At 47.8% G+C, this 26,244-nt stretch overlaps 1 protein-coding gene across 6 annotated transcripts; it reads right to left on the bottom strand.

The window, feature by feature from the left end:
• Positions 1-417: 417 nt before the first annotated feature.
• Positions 418-25,466, bottom strand: PHF8 (PHD finger protein 8). Of its 6 annotated transcripts, none has more exons than XM_078874030.1 (23): positions 25,321-25,466; positions 23,040-23,125; positions 22,118-22,334; positions 21,576-21,736; positions 21,030-21,171; positions 19,958-20,144; positions 18,918-19,080; positions 17,835-17,922; positions 16,529-16,653; positions 15,642-15,733; positions 14,994-15,083; positions 13,659-14,048; positions 12,878-13,005; positions 11,662-11,706; positions 10,526-10,788; positions 10,110-10,189; positions 9,398-9,543; positions 8,381-8,688; positions 7,602-7,697; positions 6,721-6,830; positions 6,279-6,482; positions 5,337-5,505; positions 418-4,774 (listed from the first exon to the last, which is right to left on the bottom strand). In XM_078874030.1, the coding sequence occupies exons 1-23, from the start codon at positions 25,416-25,418 to the stop codon at positions 4,683-4,685; spliced, it is 3,480 nt and encodes a 1,159-aa protein (XP_078730156.1). In that variant the 5' UTR covers positions 25,419-25,466; the 3' UTR covers positions 418-4,682. The 6 variants fall into 6 exon arrangements, with proteins under 6 accessions (XP_078730156.1, XP_078730157.1, XP_078730155.1 ...); XM_078874031.1 differs by having other exon boundaries at positions 12,878-13,008; positions 22,118-22,331; XM_078874029.1 differs by having other exon boundaries at positions 12,878-13,008; positions 25,321-25,465.
• Positions 25,467-26,244: the final 778 nt, after the last annotated feature.

Raw genomic sequence — 26,244 nt, 5'->3', positions numbered from 1 at the left:
CAGGTGGGACCGTCACAGCCGAATTAGCTGCCTCAAGTGAGGCAGATTAGCTGCCTCAAGTGAGGCAGATAATTCGGCTGTGACGGTCCCACCTGATGACGGAGACTTGTGTTGCCTCCGAAACGTCGTGAATTTTATTTTGTTTTGTTTTATTTTACTTTCATTAATTTTAATGTTTTTTACCTACGTGACTTTACCGAAAAAACCTGAGAATATGAATCATTGCAGTCACGAAAGCTTCAAATCTAGGATCCAAATATACAGGTGTCAGGATCGGGATCGAACCCACGACCTCCTGTGCACCAAGCGAGGTAGTTAACAGCTGGCCACGTTGGCACTCATCAATGTCAAAATGTTTTTAATAAAACATCACAAACATAGAAGACAAAAAAACACAAATCCAGGAAGCAACCGGGAATAGCAATAACCAGAAAATTTAATGGACAAATTAAACCATTAGTTCCAAGCACTTCTGGATGATACATGTGGTGTCTATGAAGGCAAATAACCTTGAATGAGACATCACTTTCAAACCCATACACAAACACGTCTGTACAAGTGACAACCGCACGCAATGAACACATGGGAAATGATTACATTACAAAGTACAAAAAGGTTTTCATCACGGCCTTTAAATGCGGGTTACTATCGTTAAGTGTCATTTTAAAAAAACAGATTTCAAAACTCTGGTAACAACCTACAAAAAGCTGCTTACAAAATACAACAGAACTATTCTCAAAACTTTCAGTGTTTTAAAAAAACATGTTGGGCCGGTTACAATTGTGTTCCGTATAAAATAATGCTTCTCGTTACGCCGTCGAATAGACAGTCTGCAGAGTTTGTAAATGTACACAAAAGAAGTCTTAACTCGAACTTAGTGAGAATATTGTTGGCTGCAAAAAAATATATATTCTTTTTTTACACTCTAGTTTAATGTCTAAAACATAAACCTATTACCGGTAACTCACGAGTCTGAGCGGTCAAATGAATTGCGTACCACATACAGTAAGAACAGTATCCACCTCAGTTAGTTGGAGGATACAAAGCGACAAATTAAAAGTCATCTCAGCAAAGCTGCTTTTATCTGCACAAACAGCTCTCCCGCGATCCACCTGGGTTCGGGTAATGATTCCTACGTCTTCATTTTAACTTCAGGCTCAACGCACCAATTTTTATATATATTGCTTGTTCATTGGGTATCATCGGTTCCAGTCTCAATTAAAACCTGCGTTTTACAAATTGACACACAGTGGAGTAGCATACACATTCTAAGTGATGTTGCGATAAAACAAAGCTGCAACTTTTCTCAAATTCACTCTCATCACATGAGCACTGCGCTCAACTTCCTCTGGAGCAACTGGGAAGGCCGAGGTGGGCTGATGGCAGATCGCACAACTGCCAAAGTCGGTGCCGCTGTGCAGATAAGAACACAATAATATACAGTACAAGTGTTCACCAATACCTCGTACACACTAGGTGCTCACGTCAGCTGCTCAGTGGTATTCGGTGATCTTACGCGATCTCAATGGAATATTCTTATATGGGCCCAGTGGCTCTGATTAGATCACCCAACTCGGTGGGACGGACGAACGTTCGAATATCCAGGATGGGGGTCAACTCGGCCAAAACTCCTTCCTCACGGGAGGATGTGTCATGGAGAGGATGGTTGCGCACTGCCACGCATTATATTTCAGCAGGGAAATGCTTCATTTTTTCACGTTTGACCCAGATAAAATTAGTCGTCACATTTTTCATGGGGTCGAGCTTGTGGGGTGACTTTAGCACAATTTACCAGGGCCTAACAGTTGATCGAACCCACCCTTCGCTTATGACGACCTACACTTCATTGGGCCACGTGTTATAACGCAGGGTAAGTAGAACATTTTAAAAAGTTGAACTCACTAAATCTGCAGTGCTTTAATTTCGGGCTTAATATTTATTATAAACTAGTGTGTAAGAGGTAATATACATTTTTTTTACAGAACTTATGCACACTTAAATTAAAATAGGAAATAATATCTCAAAAAAGCTTACAACATTTCGAAACTGAGAGCATATTTAGTAAAATAAGTCTTGCCTCTAAATGTTAAAGTAAATAAAAAATGCTTGCAACATGTCACCCTAAAATGTTACAAATGATAATACACTGCAGTATTGTGATTAGAAAAAAACTTCATAAATAAATACAAAAAAATCTACAACAAAACAAACGTTTAAGATTTCCTATAGTTTTAAACTATTCTCATAATTATTTCTTTCAAAACTGCTTGGCCAGACTGTCTCACAGACTGCGGATTTCCCAATATAAAAGCACATTGTTGGTCACGTGGTCACAGGTTAGCTTCTTCTCAGTGACAATTGAACCACCGCCTCAAAGGATTATACACACACACACCTTCACTGAATCTCTATGTAACTTATACTGTGTTGCGACAGGGCACACGTGTGATGATGTCCAAAAATGCCAATTAAACGACTGGTGATAATGGCCAGTACACGGCAATAATAGTATTACCATTAGCACGTCCTGGTGTTTCTGGGTACCTATTGACTTGCTATTGCCTATATCACATGGCATTTCTCACTTTAGTCAACAACATCTTACCACCAATGGGCAATACCTTTCTGAAGGATATAGTGATTTTATTATTTTTCCCATTGAAACAAATAGCGATTGAAATGCATTACACATTCATTGCTATTCGTTTCAATGAATGACACAGGCAATCGTCAAACACGTGTATTTCTTTCGCGATATCCTTCACATTCACATGCATGAGGCGTATTACAGTGACCCATCATTGACGTTACAGATATCGCCCATCACTCTCACTCGACCCCATGACAAGATCCGGCTGCAGCAATAACACCAAACAAGTGTGAGGGGGCTGAAATAACAAACACAATCGAGCTCGCTTGTGGAAGTAAACAGTATTGTGTAGGATTGAACATCTGACAAAGTTTCTTGTTTATTCAAACGATTGTTTGGTCGGTGCACAGACCAAAAACATCCCATATCCACCACCAATCAAATGCCGAATTTGTAAGATGGTGACTTCTGTGGAATTCCCACAAAAAAGTTATAATTTTATCGGCCCTGGAGAGATGATAGGACGAGTTGACCCCCGATTAACATTTCAACTCGTGACCTTCCAACTGCGAGTGGGAAGTACGAACCATTTTGTAGGAAGTCACCAGTGTTTGTCACTGGCCTCTACCATGGCAATGTGGAATTTCAACCAGGGCTGCCAATGGAGATGAGCACTGCCACATTGCTTGTTTGAGCAAGGCAGCGATGGACGGAGATGTATGCAGACTGGAAGAGGCAGGTCACCGAGACAGACATTGGAGCAGCACCGAGGTCACGGACAAAGTAGGAGACCTACAGCCAGATGGTGGCGACCATGCCGAGACTCGGACCAGACCTTGCAGGACAGCCATTGACTTTGCAACAAAACTACGGGATCAGGTTTAATCACGACAGCGGAGGTGCTTTTTGTGCTTAACTAACAATGCCAAAGGAAATCATTTGTGTCCTGATCATGCCAAATTGACTGGCAAAATGTGGCCTTAACGAGAATCGGAATTTAAGCTACGAACTTTGACCAAGACTTTAACGCAACACCTGTAGTGCATGCGTTGGCAGTGGGCTGCATCTACTGCGACCATTGTGGCTTGCTCGCTAACACTGAGAGAAAAAGAAAATGAAAAAATTGCACCATCATTGAAATACTTGTGACGTATGACGTACTCGGACCCTCCAGAGTGCTACATACAAGCGTTGCTGCTGTTTGTTGCGTGTGCGAAGCTGTGTCCGTGTGTGGCTTTTGTAGGCAGTGCTGGGGGGGGGTAACGCATCACTGCGCTTAGATCACTAAACACAGGTGACCGTTCGTGACATATTACTCCATTTTTAGTGTACAATTAAATTACACTTAGCACATTCCAAAGAATTACTATTACGATTGCATCCTAAATTATAAACATGTCAAAAAATCAAAGGGTAAAATAATCTCACTGGCAGCTTATGCTAATGTCAGGACATCAACAATATTATTTGAACGATTCTATTAATTCTGAGGTTAAATCGTTCGAATGAAAGCTAAATCAAAGTGCTCAACTCAATGTCATTCGCTTGTGAGTTAAAAGTGCACACCCTGGCAAAAGAGGAAATGTTGTTTCATGCATCTAAACGAGATCATTTTATCTCCTGGTTAAATAAGTTAATGAATGGGAGGGTTGACTTCGCTTGTAAGCATTTATTTCTTCTCATAAAATTAGCACCAATTTGCAGGTAAGTAAACGTTCGACGATTTATAGACACTGGCACTTCTTCAGGAATGTAGAATTCCCAACACCAGCCGCAGGGACATCAACAGTTCCTTATTAGTGCTGCCCTATTGCTCCTTAGAGCAGCGAGATACCCTTTGAATTTGACAATGCAGATCATAAAAGTAATCAAACGGAATACAGAGCTGTAACAATTAAATAAATACATAACTAGTTCAAAATGTGAAATAAGAAGTAATCAAGATGGATTTATTTTCAAAATACATCCTCCCAACACTGTCTGTAGGCCACGGTGGTAGTATTGGCTAGCCGGAGCGTGCATTGAAGGAACTCCGAGCACGTCAAGATCTCTCTGTCGACACAAACACACGACCCCCCCCCAATTTAAGCGCTCACAATAAGAAGCGGCCGTTCTTCTGAATCTTCAGGATCTTCCCCAGCCTCTGCTTGGCAGTGGCCAGACCCTTCCGAGGCCTCTTCCCCGCTGGAAAAGAACCACATGAGCAGACACGGCAAAGCAGTCAGCTCCACCCCTCGTCCTAAAGAGAATAAATACCCTGACTTGCTGTGATGCACGCGCTGCCCTCGAATTGTTTTTGGCCATGGGCAAATACCCCACAATTTTAGCTACTGTGACAATTACCCTGTTCATCATTTAAAAGGCCTCTAGTAGCACCAAATAATTACTAGTTCTTACGTAATTATCCTGCATAATTCACATCTGATACTATCAATAAATCAGTCGATGGCCTACTTAGCCTACAGTATCAATGAATCAGAAAATGGACTACACAACATATATTATGAATAAATCAGCCAATGGCCTACTTATTTCAAATTATGTGGATCTTTAACTGTGAAGCAGACGGCACATATTCATTGTTCATACACCCGCAATAATAACCAGGACGGCCTGCCGGAATTGACCCGCGAATCACTGCAACAAGCAGCGAGCGCACTACTGCTGGGTCATGTCATCTGCAACACGGACTGTGAATGCACAGAACAAGCAGCGGGGGGGAAGGGGCACCGGGGTGCTGCCGTACCTTTGGGGGAGCCCAGGTTGGTGGTGGGGGTGCTGGGCACGGGGGCGCTGGGTCTCCGTGATGACAGGAACACGCCGGGAGCCATGGGCGTGGCTCCCCGCGCCAGGCCGAAGGTGCCGCCCCCGGCCGACGTGTACTCGTGGTCGGCGAGGCTCCCCGTGAAGAACTCCTGCCGCCATCACGACACCGCACGCACGCACGCCGCTTTTACAGCCGTCTAGTGGCCTACAACGGTCATCTTAGAGGAGCCGGTCTATCAGACTCTTCAGTCGCGCCAACAGTGTTAACACTACAAACAGGTGGTCCTAGGTGGTGGATTGATCCACGGCAGCCAATCTAAACTAGTTGGTCATTCTCGAGAACTCCGCAGGAAGTGTCAGTCTATAGAAGAGTCTGTATGCAGTAGTCAGAGAAGTGATTCTACAGAAGTGATTCTACAGTAGTGAGTCCACGAGATTGTAAATGTTGTGGCTTGGCTCTCCAACACACCGGTGTGCTGTACTAGCGAAGAATTGGTATTTTCTGTTTTAGTGACAACCCTTACTCGTTGGCTGTGTCAAGTGGTGGCCGGTTTTAACGACACATTTATATATTCACGCGATCTAAACCAAAACACCTCTATTATGGATGATATTAGTTGCGAAAGCCTACGTGTTAAACAGTAGTGAGTCTACAGCAATCAGTCTAAAAGAGTCAGTGAGTTCGTCTGCAGCGTCAGCTTGTGAGAGTCGGTCTCCAGCAGCGAGTCCGATTACACCAACGTCTACAGCAGCGAGTCCGATTACACCAACGTCTCCAGCAGTGAGTCCGATTACACCAACGTCTACAGCAGCGAGCCCTTCTGCATCGGTCAGTGTCGAGCAGCAACACGCTGTTGCTAAAGCACGACTGGAGTCACATGACGGCTACCCCCCCCCCACCCCTTGTTCGGCGGCGCGGTACCTGTGAGCGATTGTCCGGGGAGCCCTGGGGTTCTTTGGGGGGTTCCTCCCCAGGAGGGTCGCTGCCCTCAGCGGTCGCGGAGATGGCGGCGGAGACGGCGGCGTCATCTGCGGCGAGGGGGTCCACCTCTCCCACGCCGCCCGCCCCCGGCACGGTGGCGGCGCGCTTGCGCAGGTACTTCCGCTTGGCCGGCTTGTGCTGTTCCTGCACGCACGAGCACAGCAGCAACACACGGCGGTTGAGCGTTGCATTTCAAAAGCAGGGGTGCACTTGCCCAGTTGTGTCCTGTTGTATGGAGCCCATGTAATGTGGAAGAGCATCACACCACCTTAGTGACGGGGAGGGTGGGGTGGTTTGTGTATGGTGTGTGTGAGCTGGTGCTGTGTGAATGGCGACAGATGGTGCTGTGTGTATTGTGTCTAACAGCGGGTGCTGTGCCTACCTGCTGTGAGAGTTTAGCGGCGGCAGCAGCGAGGCCGGTCTCGATGGAGGGGACGCGCGTACCCTCTCTCACCGGCCGCTCGGGACGTGGCACTGTAGGCACCACTTTGGCTGTGGTACAAGAGACAAGGAAGGGCTGTTAGCAAGCGCCTCTTAAGGCCAGCATGGCACACAAGATGGCCCTTCAAGTACACACACCACACCGGGAATTCCAACTATCTCTGAAATTGAACTTCACGTTCAGTGAATCTGACGTCTTCCTGACACTGACCTTAACGAATGTTTTTTTGCCTCCATCACTCTCAGTGCCAATTCTCCATCCAATCAACACATAGCCTAACCCAATCTGGTCCAGTGGTGCTGTGATTAGAGTACAAGATGAAAGGTCGAAAGTTCAATTAACGGTCAAAAGTCGACTCACCCAATCATCCCTCCAGGGTCAATAAAATTAGTTCCACTCTTGTCTCCCACGAGGGAGTATGGGAATGAAAACAGCAGCTATTACAGCCACATTAATCTAAAGACATAATTTAGAAGTATAACAGTTCTAATTTTGGAGAAAGTGGCCGTACCTAGGCTGAGTTTGAAGTCTAATACTGATAAACCAAAATATCTGTAAGTCACTTACAAGCGTTTCGTTGGAGAAAATGCTTCAGTAGCATCACCTCACTAGCATCGCATTCAAGTGTACGCGAGTTACGGCCGTGCTGTCACAACCACGACCAACACGCTTGACCAGACATTTCAGTATTGATTCCTCGTTAACGAAGCTTGAAGCCTGTATCAGATATCCCTGGACAATCACGACCTGGGTACTTCTCCAAAAGAGGCGCGTTTGTGTTATTGGCACTGGTGGTGTCGGTGCGACGAGAGGCTCAGTACCTCCAGGGTTCCAGGGTGCATCTCCCACGCCCTTCTTTTTCTTGGTGCGGGACTTGAAGACCGGCTCCTCGTCGTCCGACTCCAAGGAAGGGTAGACTGGAACACGAGACACACCACCGCACACATTGAGCTTTAGTGACTGCGAGGCCTGTTAGCGAGTGCCTATTAAGCACACCACGACGGGTTGGTGCAGCCAGCAACATGCTCAGCTGCCTTTAATTAATGTTAGTCGTGGTTAAAATTCAAAACCAGCTCATTGGGATTGCCATGGTAAGCAGACCACTGCACCATTACTCCCCCCCCCCCACACACATTGTGTTTATAAATAACGGCACCGATGCACCTGTTTTACCTGTTATGGTATAGAGGTTTTTCAACCCAAAACCCAACTAATAAAGAGATATGTTAGCAAACTTATATTTATTTGACGAAAGTATATTCACTGGTAGACTTAACTCACTTTCTGTCAGCATTGGCATGCAAACGATTTAAAAAGATTCTGAAAATTAGCGCTATTTTATATCCGACTTCATATTTGGATTCAGCACCCTTCAAAGCCTCCACAGCAACCCTGGGGGCGAGTGCCACCCAGAGCTGTCTCGATCCTGTGGAATCCTTGATGCACGTGCTTTTCCACCAACTCTAGGTGTTTCGTTTAACACGCAGCTGCCGTGTGTCCCCATCAGCGTGGCAGCATTTTCTCCTGCAGGCCCCACGACAACGGCTCAGGCAGCCCCCTCCACAGGCACGGCAAGGCGGCCGTGGCGTGAGCTTCGCACCGTACTCCGAGTCCTTGAAGCACGGGTCCAGGTCGTCGTCCTCAGAATCCCCATCCCCCTCGCTCGTCGAGCGGCCGGGCCGCGCCTCGGGCCTGCGCCGCTGGGTCCCTCTCTTGGCGTCGCCCGCCGCCGTTGTCGTCCCAGCGGCCGCGGCCGCGGCGGCAGCAGCCGCGGCCATGGCCGCCGCCGCGTGCCTTCGCCCGCCCACCTGGGAGCCGGTTACGGGCCAGCCGAGCCGCGTGGCTGAGCCCGCCATCGAGAGCATGCCCTGGATAGCCTCGCGCGTGCTTGGAGACGCCGGCGGCTCACTGGGGGGCGCATGGGAGACGGGGGAAGCAGGTGGCACATAGGAATCGGGGTGAGCGGGCACGGGGGGGGGGGGGGGGCTCGAACGAGCAAAGGAGAAGTGAAGGAGTGACTCCTCAAGACAACGAGTGTGGGCCACCCACACCGCCCGAGACGCTCGCCGCCGTAGCTACGAGTTCACGGCTCGTTTCACTCTTTGTTGCCGTGCGCTGCAATCGTGTTTGAGCAATTCCTTTATTTTCCATTTGTGGAAAAAATGACTGCACCTGCAGGTGGTCAGTTGGGATACAATGTAAGGAAGCCCATTGCCTGAGTGGCGAGCGGTGGTGCGAGTACTGGATGAGTGTAACAGTGGTTGAGTATTTAAATGCATGCCGAATGACTTATTGGAAAGGTACTCGGCAGTTGAATCCATTTTGGCAGTTGAAGTGATTGTACTAATGAGTGGTTAAGAGAATAATTTAGCCAGAGACTGAGTGAGCGGATGAGTGAGTGAGTGGCTGGGTGAATGCTGGATGCATGAGCATCGAGTGCTCAGCGAGAGGTGAGCGAGTGCTTCTGCGATTAAGCGATCACCTTCGTCTGCAAGCAGCAAGCTAACGCTTGCCGAGCGAGTAGCTTCTGTGTCTGGGCGAGTAGCGATCAGAAAGTGAACGATTGCCAAGCGCATGCCCCACGTGACCAAACGTCATCACGGGCCCGTCCACTGACCCGTCGTTGCCAACCTGCCGGCTGGCCTTGAGCAGGTCGAGGATGGAGCCTCCGACGCCACGGGGCACGGCCCCCTCCGCCACTCCGCCCGCGCCCCCGACGTCAATCTGCAGGGAATCCTCGTCCTCGGAGCCGGGTTCCACCACCTGCACGCGGCACGGTTAGCGTTAGACTCGAGTCCACCTGGGGTGCAGATGCGAGTGAAAAGTTTGGCAGCAGTATTTGGACGAAGTGGAATTGGGAGATGAGGTGTATGGGAGAGGATGCAGAGGAGAAAGCGGTTGAACATGCAAGAGTGGAACCAGGAGGAAAGTGTGCCGAGATATTACGATCACGAGCGAGTGAACAACCGAGTGTGCGTGTCCAGGCATGGTGCTAGCCACCTACCTCCTCGTGTGCCATGTTGGCCTTCATAGGTGCTCACTAACAGCACTGCCCCCAAGAATATGTTAAGGCAATACGGAAGATCTTTGACTTTGTATCACTCAGCCTTCGCGAGTGCCTGGTGCAGTGTATATACATCAACTACCGGGAGACAAAGGTGGCAGGCCACGGTTCTGGCAACACTAGCCTCCTGTAGGTTTGCTGACCTTAATAGGTGCTCCCTAACAGCACTTGCCCTCAAGGTCTATATGGCCATACAGGAAATCTTTGTTGAATAATGTGTGTGCATGTAGCTGAGTGTGTCTCTGTGCGTGAGCTCTGCACGCACTGGGCTGGCCTTGGTTTCCTTCTTTACAGCGGATGCAGGCACAGCCCAGCTTTTCTTCACCTCCACTTTAACTGGCCGCTCTGCAACAAAAAATGCAAAAGAGAATTTGGAGACAGCTGATATTTGTGAATAACTAATATATAAACAGTTGTTCTTATTATTTTGAATTCAGCAGTCTGCCGAGACCAAAATGACTTTTAAAAAAAAACGTCTACAGTAACATTCAAAGACCTCCGAAAGTTGGAGACGGGAGTATGTGAGTGATGCCACCTGCTGTGTCAGCGTGAAGACAGAGTGCGGGTGTAGGAGAAAGCTTAGTTCCACAAGTTGGGCGTTTCTCAAAGGGGAAGGCCTCGCACTGTGAACAGCGTCACTGGGGGGGTATTTGTATTATTAAGGTAGTGGCATGCGGCTACCTTTGCCTGTGTGCTTCCACGCCTCCTTGCGGCCCTTCTTGATGGGCGTCTCATCGATCGCCATGCGGTCCTCGTCCGAGTCGTAGTCGTAGGCATCCCTCGCAGTCTTTGCCTCTTTCTTGAGACCTGCGGCCGCCCCAGTGGCCCCCACCACAACTGTGGCCCCCACGGGAGCGGCCACTACAACGCCTCCCGCTGCGCCTCCTCCCACGCCAAACATCGGCTCAAACTTCCCCACCTCCACCTGCTTCAGATCCTTGGCGCTGTGGGAGCGAGGAAGAGGTGGTGGGTTAGATATGCCATGGGGGATGGATAGAGCGCAGTTTCATCCAAAGGCCAATAACCATTGAATTGCCAAATTTTTGGGACTAATTAAGGTAGCTGTCCTTTCTTGGTTCCTGTTTGGGATGTTAATGCACAGGCTAACTGCAGCGATAGACGGAACCCTGTAGTTGCAATATATCAATATTGAGTGAATGTATGTATGCATGCACTCCCATGCTCGCATATACCTTTACGATGGAAATGCGTTTGTACACTACTTCAGCAAAAGTGGTCAAAATGATACACTTTCACACAGCGAGTAATAAAAGTACAAGTGTGCAAGGCATGTTGTCTGCAACGTATACAAACATTGGATAAATATCTAATTTTACAAAACATAAATATGCCCGGTGATTGAAATGTGCCGATATCCAACGGTGTGCTATACTGGCACTTCTCAAAACACAGAACACGTGAACCGACTCATTTTAGAATGCTTTTTATTCCTACAGCATAATGCTACTGCACTAAAATTTACGCATCCACCACCGCACACACAATTTAAATAATGGGGGAAAATTCTGTGAGCAAGCGCCTATGAAGACAAGCCCGGCGCAAGGGGGCAGTGGTGATATGGCCAGCGCCATGCAAGGCCTACTTAATCACCACAGTGCCAATGTTCTTGACCAATATGCATCGCTAATATGATGCCGAGTTAACCTAAGGAAGGCTCTGGTCAGATTCAGATGTTCAAATGTCACTGATAATGTGCAGGGCGCAATTATTAGTATCACAGCCAAGAGTAGGATCGCTATTATGCTATTAGATTATACAATAACACACACATATGCACATGCACACACACTACTTACTGATGTTTAAATGGACTGCCAAGCTTTTTTTTGGTCTTCTTTTTGCTGTTACAAAATATGGGAAAAATGTCAGATGCTGAACACAATGAATCAAAACCAAAAAGTCCTGAAATGACTTGGGATGCAAAGATGTATCGTGAAAATGAATATCAAAATTTACAGGTAAAAAAAAAAAATCACACAATTGCATTTATATACACATAAAACCTATGCACCCACTCATCCCAGACAAATATACAAACTGAGAATTGTCAAAATATTGTAAGCAAATAAGATGTCTGCTGTGAGGTCACCCCGCAGCAATACGACTGGATTAAATTACACTGTCATGTTTGGTGCTCAAATGAGCAATAATAAAAAATATTCATAAAGGTTTTTGGGTTAGATCACGTAAGTATAAATGTGTCGTAACCCTCCACCACCCGACAGTCAGTAAGGTTTGTCACGGAAACAAAACGTGCCAATTAGTTACGACTTCAGTCCACTGGTGCGTTGGAGAGTAAACCCACAACATTTACAATTTGAGTACGATGTTTCGCTGGCAATTACATCGGGCGATTTTCCAAAATAGTGAAGCAATCCACCTATTTCCGGTCTTAGAGTAAGATTATGTCATCACTATGAACCAAACAGGTGCGGAGAGCAAAGCGGGGGAGGGGGGGGTTTGGAATTATATAACAATAATTTAAACTTGCAACGAGTACAGCGGTTTTAATTTCGCTATGTGGCCAATTAGATTAGTTACGTGAAAACAATTTGAAACTAGTGGGTTATCAACCATTCTCTTTTATTCGTCATGTAAATAAATCGGTATGACTAAAGCTACTTTAGGTGGTACCGATTTATGCTTTGGCCCACAGATAATGCTTGTCTCCATAACTTGCCTTCCTCCACCCTCCGTCTGTCCCAGCAACCACGTCCTCCTCTTCCTGATTTACATTCACTAAGCTCTCCAGCCACGCACACAAGTAACCATGTCCGACTACGGCATTCCTCACACACTCTATGTGCAACTGCATTCTCAGGCCAGAGGTTTGTTTTCTCGTTTCTTTGTTCAAAGTCCAACTCTCTGACCCATGCAGTAACAATTACATTACTCATCCCTCAAATAAAATTGACCTCTACTCTTCCATACTTTAACCTAAACCTCGTTCTTACAGTTGTGAAAGCGCTGCCCCATGTGGTCTCATCGCCAAGCTCTGTGGCTCACACCCACCTCAGCACCTTGCCGTTGGACAGCACGAGACGAACGTTCTCGCTGTCCAGGGTCTTCACATCTGCGCCAGTGGGCACTATCGGCACACCCTTGCCCAGCCTGCCCTTCTGCGGTGAACGAGTCGCCGCCTTCTGAATGGGCAACACACCGACCATCACCGCCAGCACCCTCAGTATTCATAGCACTATCAGCATTACCATCATCACAAGCATTAGCAGCACCGGTCACTACGACCAGCGGCAGCTTAATCTGCATTATCAGCACTGAAGCACAACAATCACCATCACTTCCACCCACAAAATCATTCTCCGTTACCTCATTCACTCTTGGTCATGCCCATCCACTATTATCACCACCACACACCAATCACGTGATAGTCTCCGTCAACTACCTCATTGTTGGTCATGCCGATGTTGGACACCAAAGACAAAGATCCCCATATCTCTGTTAGCGAACACCAATGAAGGCCAGCACGGCGCACAATTGGGTGGGGCCAACACAACACCTGACCGCCTGTCTCCCCAGTGACGATGTTTACACATCACAAACGAGGTACTCATTTGAGGCTGAGATGACCTAGCGGAGGCACAAGAACAGTTCAGACAATCGTCACTGGTTGGCCAAGAGCGGAAATTGAACTCGGGTCGCCGGTGTTCGTAGTGCAGTGCACTAACCACTGCGCCACTGTTGCCATATCCACACCCATACACGCACGCACACCCACAGACGTCACCCATAATCACAGACACACACGCACTCCGTGGTGTGCATCTCCACGCACCGCGCCCTTCTTAGTCGTGCCCATCTTGTGCAGCGCCTCCACCGTGTGAATCTCCATAGTGTCGAGCCCCATGTTGGCCTTCGCTGCGCGACCTTTGCCTTTCTTCGAGCGCTTGCCCTTGGCGGTGCCGGGGCCCGCGATGGGGCCGGGGCCGGCGTCGGAGCCGAGGGCGCGCGGAGGCTTGTGGCGCACGCCAATGATCACCTCGCCCGGCTCCCCCTCACTGTCCGACAGCGCCGTGTGACCAGGGACGAGCCGCACGGCACGAGGGCCAGGCTCCAGCAGCAGCGGCTCGGCCCCGCCCCAGGTGGTGCGTGTAACCCCGCGGCGGCCGCCCCCCACTCCCACCGCTGCCCCCGTCACACCGCCACCACCGCCACTTGGGGGATTCTGTGAGGAGGTGGTGGTGGTGAGATATGCCAGGCTGACTTTGCAGACTAATAGATTACAATTGTATCTGGCAAGCATTGATTCATTTAGACTAATGGTCGGAACGAATGACAAGCAAATTAAGACTACAGTTGATAAAGTACTGGCAATACAACCAGCACAAATGACAGAGAACAAATTAGACAAATACTTTTTTTTACACCGAGCTATGTGATTCGATCCCTAGTCAATATGGTTGCCATCATCATGAGCCACGCACGTGCCTTTCAAACACTGCAGATTTTAAGCAGATCAGATAGAGATGTACAATGAATTTATCAATTTTTTTGCATTCTTATACCGCCTCAAATTAAACATTTCGTTTTCAAAGACTTCATCAACCACTTTGAAAGAGCAGAAAGGTGAAAGGCCGAGAGCTTGAGGAAGAAGTAATGTTTCTTGCTGTACTGGTCAGCAAGGAGAACTTCAGGATACAAACATTTTAAAAAGCTTCTGGCATTAGTTATGCAACTTAGAAGCTTTGGACAGCACATGACGGTAACATTGTGGATGTTACCAGAATTAGGTTGCGACGAAAGGAGCATGTGTGCAGGACGGAGCAGGACATGTTACCAAGCCAAACATTGGCGTGCCATCAAGATGTTGTTGGTAACCAAGGGGAAGACCTAAAGCCGGATGGTAGGAGATCGTACAAGCAGACCTTGAGGGAGTGATATCAACTGTGCAAAGACTGGGATCTATCTGAAGGGAGTGATGTCAATGTGCGGCAGCTTAAGCAGCGCTGGCTGCGATGACCTCGCGGCTTTAACTGTGCAGAATATTGCAACCAACACCACTGGCCGTAAGGAGCTTGTGCACTTGATGAAGATTGAATGGAAACAGATCAATGCACTTTGAGCCAAACTAAGGCAGTCGAGAGGGATGAGGCTTCTGGGCCACACGCACCTCCGCAATGCGGATCTCCTTCGCCAGATCCTTGGTGAGCTGCCCATAGTTGATGTCATCTGGGATATCTGGCTCATGGTCCCCCAGCACCTGCAGTCACAACAAAGTAAAACCATGACTTCCAGTAGCATTCAACACTATCAGAAAAAGGTCATTAATGAAATTGCATAATAAACAATATTACATGTGAAAGATTTTAAAGCTAACACATCCAATGCGTGAAAATGTTGGATGTTTGCTGAAAACGTGCTGATCAAATGGGTTATGGTTGTCACCCAATGACTGCCACCATAAACCTTCCTGTAGAACCATACTTCATCAGTTTGCTCTTGAGATCATATATCTGATATGTCATCCACTCTCCGTGCTTGATCCAACCCATCTCCCAAGTCACTGGCTTCTTTTTTTATCGTTTTCCCCACACCGACCCTGCTCAATATGATCCTTTGCCTATTCTCTCCCAACTTTGTGTGTCATCTCTCATACACTCCTTATGAGTCTGGTCTCCCCAACTTCCACAACTTTGTCCAGCCCATTTTGGATTCACATACCATTTGTATAACATAGCACCTGCATTCTCTGCTCAAGGCGATGTGTGTGTGTGTACGAGAGATAATGGCCAATGTAGGACGAGAGCGGACATCGAACCTCCTTGCGCATCCACGAGCGAAGGGTGGAGTTGAGGGCCTTGGCTCCTTGCGTCAGGTAGGCGGGCGGCTGGTTCCCGCGTGCTCGCAGCTCTGCAAATTAAGTCGTGATGGGGGCACAGGGGGGGCACAGAGGGACACAATGGGGGTGGGGGGCACACGGGGTCACATGGGCAGCTCGCTACAATCAAGGCTGCAATCAGCTTTGGGCACTGTTTGGAGGTGAACCATGCACCCTGATGAACGTGAACTTAATCATGACCACTAAGTTCTGTTGCAGTTGTGTGGCCGCACACTCCTGAAATCCACCAGTTTTGAAGAAGTGTTGGTTTGACTCCCAAACCCACTGGCAGCACAACAAGTGGTTTCTTGAACTGTTAGTGCATACCTCATGTCGCGAGAGGCTATTGATGTGGTTCTAGTTCTGTAGTGTCATCTTCTGGAGTCGTTTCCTGACATGACATGACGTTATGCTCTGCCAACTCTAAGGGTAATGAATGATGTTCTTGACCTGATGGACACAACTGATAAAAACAATTCGGAGGTAATAGGTGATTATAAGGAAGTAATGATTGGTGATTTACTTGCTGGGAAACTATTTTATATTGAGCACATTACAATATCAAAGTTGAAGATGCAAAACTCAGTAATAAAATCAGCTCAATCCTTAGTTCTCCAAGACCACTTCAAGGGGAAGTCAACAGTACCACCACTATCCCAGGGCGAGCTGTTCCAATAGCGGCATCTCTATAACCGATGATACCGAGTGTGTGATTGGGGTGCAACCCATGGCTCGGCACAATAAAGCACAATTTGGAGAGCTCTCGGACACGTACCCATACACGCGCGCACACACCCAAGCACATGCACCCACACACACACGCTTACCACGGAAGGTCTCAAGGAGGCTCCGGCCGGTGTACCACAGCAGCGTCTCGAAGTTGGGGAAGGAGAAGAGGTCAGCCGTCTTGAGGCGCTTTTCCATTTCGGACACCCTGCACAATGACCGTGCACTGCACAATCACGCTCTGCGAAACGTCCACTGGAGGCGTAGACCATCAACCCTGCGCGAGTTGACGAGTCCTCACAATTTCTTTGTTTATACCAATTCATGTACGGTGTCTGCACGGTTTCATTAGTTTTTAAATCCTTTATATTAAGTTCGCTTGCTTGCTTAGGACCATGCAAATCTTTCAGTCGTTTTTTAACCCACTTCCCGTGATCCAATCGAGCTGACATTTTGCACACAGACTCATTGTGCGTGACAATGCATTTTCGTGAAAAAAAAAATTCCAAAATTTTACACTGTTTAGGGAAATTTTTTAAAATATTTAATTACCAATTGTTTAATGCTGCCAGACAATCACCTGACCCATAGGTGGCAGCCATCTCAAGCTAGAGGACGAGAGGACTCTAGCCGCCCCGATGCCACGCATATAAAGGATTTATAGTGAAAAACTTTGTTTTTACGGGTTTACTTGTTTTTGCATTAATTCGGACCGTTAGCATTCATAAAAAAATGCAACCTTTGAGGGAGATTTAGTACAAATTTGCCATCATTTCATTTTGAGCACTTTAAGAACATCCACTTCTGGGTTTGTCATAAATGCTCAATCCATCAATAATAATCATTGTTTACACCAATGTTTCATATGACAAGAGGGGGACTCACCAAGACATAATGAATACATGTATTCATGTATTTCATGTCCAATGTTTCCCTGCAAATGTAGGAACTTAATCACCACTTGCTACTCCAGTTAATCCATCTTCAATGAATACTCAACTTAATTGTAAACTAATTACTGCAACTCACGTTAAAAGCAGAGACGTACTTTTATTTTCACATTAATACCTCTGAAAAACTATGCGACACAAGTCCAATGTTTCTCACCATCATATGATGTCTTTATCTGACTCGTTCTAATGAGTGGTGGACATTCTTATATTACCTACAGATAGAGTGCGTTGCAAGGCAATGCAACCAACACGTGCAATGCTGGAGCTGGAAAATGTTGAATTTAGTGCAAAAAACACACGTTATATCATGGTTTTACTGGGCCCATACCATTAACTTGCTAAACTTGAAAACCCAGTTGAATGGGGGACGGGGTGACTGAACCAAAATTTGAATCCGGGATCCTCAACAGTGGCAGCTCTGCAAGTCCCATGGGCGGCGATGTTCGCAGCTCACCTCAGCTGCATGCCGATGTTGAGGTTGTGAAGGAAGTTTCCACCAAAGGCGATGCAGTCGACGGGGGTGAGCACGCCGTGGATCCAGCCTGAATAGGACACAGGGAATTCCACACGCAGCGTCTATCTCCGTCTCCCTACAACAAAGAACTTGCAACTCACCACTATATATCGTGAACTCGAAATGACGCACGCAAGCTCAGGGTTCCTAAAGTCCGGTAATAAAACATTTCTTCAAGTGTCATTCCAACAAAATATTCGTGTACAAGCCTATTTTGTCCATCCACTACAGGATGAGGGCCTTGTGAGACATTTGGGGTGTTATGGCCATAATTTACCATGCTGGTAAATGCGGGTTGGTGACAGTGGAGAGTGCAAAGCAAGCGATTTTGCTACACTACCCTCTACAGCCCACAACGCCTATGACAGCTGTCTTTTGTCTATAGTGGTCTCCTAGCCAAGTGTTATCCAGGCTCAACACTGCTGAACCTTGGATATACCACAGGATCTGCCGCATTCCAGGTAATTAGGTCATAGACGAGTTTGATAACAACATTTTAACCTATACGCTGGCATGTATGCCTAACTGCATGTCCTCGGGATTTCCATTGTATACGTGTGCCAACATATTAATCTCTTAGATGGAGACAATTTACTTTTTATTAATTCCATTACTGTTTCATTACAATGCAATTAACTTATTCAGAAAAGCCACACAGGGTCACAAGACTTTTAGGAGGGTCCTTCATTGACATTTCAACCAATTCAATTTTTAGGAGTGTTTGGCATGCAAGAAGAAATTGCAACATCTGGAGAAACCTCACACTTAAAAAGAGATACCACTTCAAGGTTCACAGATGGTTCCTCGAACCCACTCTCTGTAGTGTCAGCTCAAGGTCCCCTGACACAGACCACAGAATTTGAGTTTCACAAATATACGCAATCCACCGTTTGTCACAAAAGCACAGGTGTGTGCGCCACCGCAACCACAACTTGCCAGGTTCACTCCAACGTGGCCAAGGGCAGCAGGTGGTGCGCACTGCACGAGCTGCAGCAGAGCAGCCTCACCTGACCACGGTCTCACCTGTGGGGATGAGCAGCGTCTGGCCCTGCTTCACCGTGCAGCGGTAGCACTTGTCCACCTGGTCCCCGAAGAACATCTCGTTCTGGTTGGAAGAGAGGCTCCAGCGCTCGTACAGGGCCAGGTTGGCGTTGGTTGGCTTGATCAGATAGAAGATCTTCTCGCCCTGGCAGCGTAGACACGGCATTCTGCTTTTAGTTTGAAGCAATATAAGTACATGTACGTTAACAGCGGCGATTGTGGTCCCGGCCTCGTGAGTCCACAATGTGTACTTACAACAATTATAGAATAACTTAAAGCTGTAAATGTAGGTTCAAGTTAAATATGGTACAGATGCAGCCTTGAAAAATGCACCTCCAATTATCAGTTGGCTTTGTACAGTGCGAAAAAAGTTCAACATACACACATGCTGGTGAAAGGGCCTCCACTAGAGGGAGCTGTACAAAGCCTCTCTAGAGCAGTGTTCTTCATTGCAAGGCCCAGAGACGAGTGGCGGCCCCTGGTGGCCTTTAGTGCAGTCCCTGACGTGCGGGCCCCGACAATACACAAATGTGAAAACACCCCTTTTTTCAAGCAGTGTGGTGGCCCTCACAATGATGTCTTATTGGCGAAAGTGAATACCACTGCTGTAGAGGGTATTTGCCCTACTTAAGTGCTGGACAGATGTCTTGGAAGACCTGGGGGTAACCAGTTTACCCCACCACTCACAAACTGGGAACTGACTGTGGTGTACCCATTCATACTCATAGGTGAACAGAGGCAGGGGGAATTTGGCAGCCCTCAGCAAGCTGCAGAAATCCCAAACATTCGCGGTGAGGCCAGCCTCTCCACAACATAGCCGCTGCTGTACCACAAGTGGTGGTCATTACACTACCCATGGTGGAACCACATGCTGTGTCAACTATCACCCCCCTCCCCAGTCCTGTGGCTCGGGCAGCCTATGAACATCACTACTTAGTAAGAGTCTCTGTAACCACTTTTAACCTGCATTAAATTGCACATTAGACAGCCGGCGTGAATGACAAGCAGGCGAGCCGACTGACCTTGAGTACGTGGTACCACACGGAGGTGCCGCCAAAGTCGATGTGGAAGTCGGTGTAGCTGTCCTTGACGCCCATCAGGCAGTACTTATCCACGTGCGGGGTGGGGAACTGCGAGTCCAGGGGCCAGTAGTTCTCCACCCACGACAGGTTCCGCACCACCTCGGGTGGCTCCACAAGCACGGACAAGCTGCACCAAGCGCAACGGGCATGGCCCTCAGAACAAATTCCACATGGCAGGGCACAGTCTTCTCCAGTGTGCGGTTGTCATACCAATTTCTCGTTTAAAAGAAAACATAAACGGGAGTTCACCGCACTTAAAATACCACACAACCGAAGCAATCACGGCAGCTGGAAATCTTTGGTGAAAAGGGTGGAATCCACATTTTAGTCTTATGATGAAAATATTTGTCAAGGTGGAGTAAAAACTGAATTGTGCCCATCACCCGGAATTATCAGATTATTAAAAAATAAATCGTAGCCCGAGCCTGAACATGACATCATTAACACAGTCCCTAACAGCAATAGGAACGGTAAGGACATTCTACGCGTGGACGGTACCCGCCTTGTTCAGTTCATTTATTAGGTATAGCCCTGTGAGCCATTCGGCTATTGAATCGGGTGCAACCGCAAAAAACAAAAACATGAACAAGAAACATCCTCAAGTGACTACGCGCAACAGAAAAATCCAGGAAAAAACAGCAAAGTCTTCCTGAAAAAGCACCGTATATCAATGCTGTGTGCAAAAATCCCAGTGGGATGCAAGTCAAACAATAACAACCATAACACAATTTAGATTAAAGTTATCAGCCTAACTCTGTACATCAAACAAATATAGCTAATCCAAAACGTTTTCGAAATCACCAAAATAAAGCTATAAAAACAACGTAACAGTGATCCTCAAGCTAACTCAGCTAACACGCCTCTTGAAGGCACTGCAGTCAATCTGAAATCAGCCACCTTGCGGACACACAATTGTGAAACGGAGTAGTTAGACAAACGACCCTTGGGTCAACACAAATAACAAGACGGGTATTCCACACCACCACAGGCTTTGCCTCCTTTGTGTGCTCACCGGGTGTTGGAGAACTCCAGGCTGATGACGTTCATCACCTGGCCATGATTGGGGCTGTTGTAGTACTGCACAAACTCGCCCAGCGTCATCTTCACGCTCGCTTGGCGGGGCACGTCGATCACATCGATGAGGCGTTCACTGCCTGCAGTGTGCGAGACAGGAACATTTCCCGTTACGATGGAATATTGTGGAATCCGTCACGCAACAACGAAAGCAATTACTAAATTTGATGAAATAATGTTATTTCTGTACATGGTCCCATTTTAAGTGAAGTGTATTGAATTCCTTGATCCTCCAATGCTTTCAAGAGCCTATGGGTAGAGTAGATCAGGGTTTTAACTCCTCTTGTTCTGCTTACGAGTCCTCTAAAAACCAGCAAGAAGAAGAGTGACTGAAGTAAACCACCCCACACACACGATGGGAAAGCACTCCACAATCTGTGCTAATAAGTCAACAACTTGCTTACTACACTCCCTCCTCTGAACCGTAGCCCACCCCACCACCCCCAGAGTGGCTTGGCAGGGATGCACGCAGAGAAGCACGTACCCACGTATTGCTCCACGTCGCTCACTGTGAAGGAGGTGGGTGGCACCATCATGCCCAGACCATCCTTCTTGGCGACGAGGATGGGCGTCTCAAAGCCGGCCTGCTCCAGGTACTGCAGTGTCAGCTGACTGCCGTGCGGCTTCAGCAGAACATCGTCCGCGCTGTTGATGCACAACGCCGCCAGGGTGCGGACACAAAGACAAAAGTTCCTAGATGAGCCTTAAATCCTGACAAAGTACAGGGGCAAGTGCTGCGAGTGAGGACCTTATTATGTCAGCATGCAGAAATGAGTATGGTGGGGTTCAGACAGCAGCAGCTATAGCCGCAGCACCAGTAGCAACCCCCAAAGCAACAACAGCATTTTCCACCACAACTAGCAACAGCAGCCATAAGCAGTCATGGCAGCAGCCACATCCCTCAGAGCAACAGCAACCACCAGAGCAGCAGCAGAATTTGCATCAGAAACGTAAGCAGCAGGAGAAACATCAGCAGCAATAACAGCAGCTTCAGCAGCATGAGTAACTGCAGCAGCAACAGCTCACCTGGGAAACATGCGACTGCGCAGCTCCTTGATGAAGATGGAGGAGCCAGTTTGCACGGGTTTGCTCCCACCCAAGCCCCCCCCTGCCAACATGGTGCCCCCTCCAGTAACGCCTTTCCCCCCAGCCGTTCCCGAAACCTTGTCAAGCACCACTCCTGCCTCCTGCTGCTTTGAGCTCTGGTTCCTCCGCCTGCGCACTGCACGGGGGTAAGGAGCTTCTACAAACTCTTATAAGCAGCAATTGCAAGCAGTGAAGAAAATCCAAGACACATTCCAATTTGTATGCAAGCATGTTGAACTTCTTTCGCACCGTACGTAGCCAACAGTGCTCATCGGAGATTTACGCTCCAGCATTTTCACAGGTAACCGACGCTGTCTTGTAATGTATGACTGCCTAGTCTCAATCTCCCCTTTCCCCTGCCCCTCACCCTCATCAGTCCTGTCTGATGTGTTTTGTCATGATTGGTCCATGAGCGTACAAGGTAACACGTGAGTATAACATGCATACGTAATACCATGTATTCACAATCGACTGGAACTGAAGCATTGTTCAATCTACTGTTCAATGTCAAGCTCACCTATGCATTCCCATCTATGCAATCCCTAGGTATGGTAGATAGCATAAAATCCAGGGTTATCATTGTGGTAAGCCATCTTCATCAAATAGACTTGGAAATGTAGATGATGCAGGGGTGATGTCACTGGTCTGACAGTTGGATTTGAACAAACTAAAATGTACCAGTTAGTACAAGTGCATGTGCAGGACATCTGGGATTTAATGGCAAGATAGGGTAACTTGGAAGTAAAAAAAAGTATGATTGGGCTTTACAAGTACTGTAGGTTTTAATCAGGGGAGAGAAAGTTATGATGAGTGAGACAACGCGTCACCATAGGCACAAATGGGAGGTAAATGAGATACTTACTGACAGAGGGCCCATGATGCTTCACGCAGTTGGGGCAGTGATACAGGTCAATGCTGGCTGCTGCACTCTCCTCAACATCAACACAGCTGTGGACACAAGAGGCAAATATTTCACATTTAGTTGTATAGACTATCAGGGGAAAAATTGGTTTAAGTCTTTACCTGCTCAATTTACAAATGTTGACAACCATGACTCACGATTAAAATTTCATATTCTCAGGAAGGAGCCAGTCATAGTACTGTTAACGCAAGACTTGATGGCGGTACAACAGTTTGTACACCAGTTAGGTGGGACTCAGACCAACATGTCTTCTTGGGTGTCCATAATACAAGTTCCACTTGGTGATAAGTCAGAAGTAGCTTTCCCATGATACTACACCCTGCCTTGGATATACAGTATGCGATTTTAATTATTGGCTTAAGGTCACCAGTAAGACAAGTACTGTCCAATTGTCTTTGTAAACAACAACTGCAGTCTGACTTTACTACTACAGATATTGCTCAACACGCAAAAGTTTGACAACTGCATCATACTCCCATACGAAGTGTTTGTGGGAAAAACCTGCCACCACAGCACGTAACAGAGTTGGGGTGGATATGAGTAAACGTTTAAATCCTACAAGTGCAATGATCACACACACACATATATAGGCCACCCCAGCACACATATTTGTAAAGTCCATTAGTTGCCATAATATAAAGAGATGTACATATATAAAAGATAAAAAATGATATATATATCGTGAAATGCAATAACAAGTATTGCAGTCAGCGATAACCATTGAACAGGAAATAATTCCCACATAAAATCTACAACAATTTACAAATGTACTGGTGGACAAAGGCCTGCTCACACTGTACCGTTTGACCATGTACAGTATTTCACCACGCTGGTTGAAGGGAATGCCAAGAGCCGGTCCAGATATCACTCGCAACGGATGTTAGCGGTGGCGGGGAATCGAACTCATAGGTTCATAGGGCAGTGCACCATCAATACGCCACCGCCATCACAACATAGCGGGGTACTAAATATATCAAGATGTGACGAAACATAAACAAATAACATTATAAACCCCAAACGTTTCCATATACCAAGCAGGATCTATTTTACAAGGTATAGCGGGCGATTCCTATGGCAGGTGCAATTACATTCAACATTAAAACAAAGTCTATCGACACTCATATGAAGAATGGTGCTTAACTCCACATTCACTTCACCGTGGAATTGGCCAAACAATCCAATGATGCAGGACCCTCCTGGCATCGTCCTTGAGATTCTAACCATTCCCGAGGCACGCTGTCACGATTCCCATATTCGCCGGATTTAAAGACGCTTAGGAAAGTGGGCCGCACCAAACCTTGGGCCCGGTATCAAAGTAGTACAATTGTGACCACACAAAGATCCTGGATAATAACACGCACCCCTAACATTTGCCTTAAGATACATGGTTTACAAGCCCGTTGTTACTACCGACTTGAAAAGCGACTCGTAAAATTGCGCAAAAGTAGTGAAAGTGACTCAACAGCCGAGCAGTGCGCAAGACCCCGTTGCGGCTGCATGCAACTCGTGGAGTGTTTCGTTGTACTCGCACTGTTCTTAGTGCCAAAGGTTTCGTGTTTAGCCCGAATGATCTTTTCTCTTCCAAAAGTGCCCCCCATCGTTGAGAGAACACGCGAGGTAGACTCGGTGAAAGCAACAAGCGGAGCTCAACCCGCAGAGCTGAGGCAGCGCGGCCCAACGCGAGCACTGCCCGAGCTACGGGCCTACCCCGAGTTCCCTCCTTACCTCTCCGCGCGAGCCTCGGGCTGGCCCGTGCAGACCACGACGAATCGCGCCAGGCCGTGGCCACCTCGCCGCCGACTCCAGAGGCATTGGGAGCCGCGATTTTGTTTGTAACTCGCCGCCTCAGCGGCGCGCCAACTGCGCACGGGGCTCGCCTGGCGCAGGCCCAGGCTGCACGACGGCTACTTTATTGACGCCCGCGCGTCCGCACCGAAAACGCGCAGCCCGGTCGTGACGGCGGCGCCTCGCGGCCTCGCCCTGCCCTCGTCTCGGCCGCAACCCACGCGTGCTCGGCCTCTGCGCCGCAGCGAGCGACGCGGGCCGAGCGCCTCCCCGCGCGAAAACGCCACCGCGCCCAGGCGAGCCGCAGGCTCCATTGATTACGAAAAATCGACCAGGCCACAGCGCGGCCGTGCGTTCGCGGAGCGCGTTGAGGACGGCGGAGGGGGGCGCGGAGCATCGCTAACAGCGCGGCTCGGTGCTGCGCGGCGTTCCTCACCTGCCGTGAAACCAGTCCTTGCAGACGTCGCACTCGATCATGAAGCGAGTGACATCGTAAGGGAGGCGGCAAACGCAATACACGGGCTCGCCCGCCATCTTGCGACGACCACCAACCGCGCTTCTGCGATCTGCACATTCGCCACGCGGCGCCCTGATGCCAGCACAGAGGTTTATCTTTAATATCTTTGTTAAAAATATATATATTTTTACGTATAAAATTTTAACACAATGTTCATGTTGAATGTTAACGGGGATGCGAATATTTGCACTGCAAATTATTATTTTTTGGCTCAGAAATGTGAATATTTGTACGGTCACGCGTGAGAATGTTGTCGAATCTGCACGCGGTGAGCTGAACGTTCGCGCCCGGGCGCGATTGCGCAATCGGTCGCCTTCACAAAGACAAAGGGCCCCCGTGTAGCCTTGATAGCCTGCTGGGGCAAGTGCTGCTAGCGAGCAGCACCTGTGAAGGCCGGCACGGCACGCGATGGGGTGGGTGGCCAGCACCACGCCCGGCCGCCTTTGTCTCCCCAGTGGCGATGTTTACAGATTCGCGCCAGGTACTCATTTGAGGCCGAGTCGACCTAGGGGCCGTCCATAAATGACGTCACGCGATTCTGGACGATTTTTGACCCCCCCCTCTCGTCACACGGTGTCACAAAAAGTCAGACCCCCCCCTCAAATATGACGTCACCAAGCTCTGCCCCCCCCCAAAACCATATTTCCATTTTGAAAATAAAACATGCTTCAAATCGCTTTAAACGATTGTCATTGTAGTGCGTATTTAATGTGGCGCTGCACTCTGATGTTGTAGGCGAGAACATTTATTAAAAGTATATTTAATTAAGTAGAACGTGTTGTCTATATTTATTTAAAGTTGCGCTTTTTGATGTGGAAGCAGCGGGGGCACATCTCTTAAATC

Source organism: Lampetra fluviatilis, chromosome 38 (assembly GCF_964198595.1).
Source record: "Lampetra fluviatilis chromosome 38, kcLamFluv1.1, whole genome shotgun sequence".
NCBI classification, from domain to species: domain Eukaryota; kingdom Metazoa; phylum Chordata; class Hyperoartia; order Petromyzontiformes; family Petromyzontidae; genus Lampetra; species Lampetra fluviatilis.
This window is presented reverse-complemented; position numbering and strand designations above follow the sequence as displayed.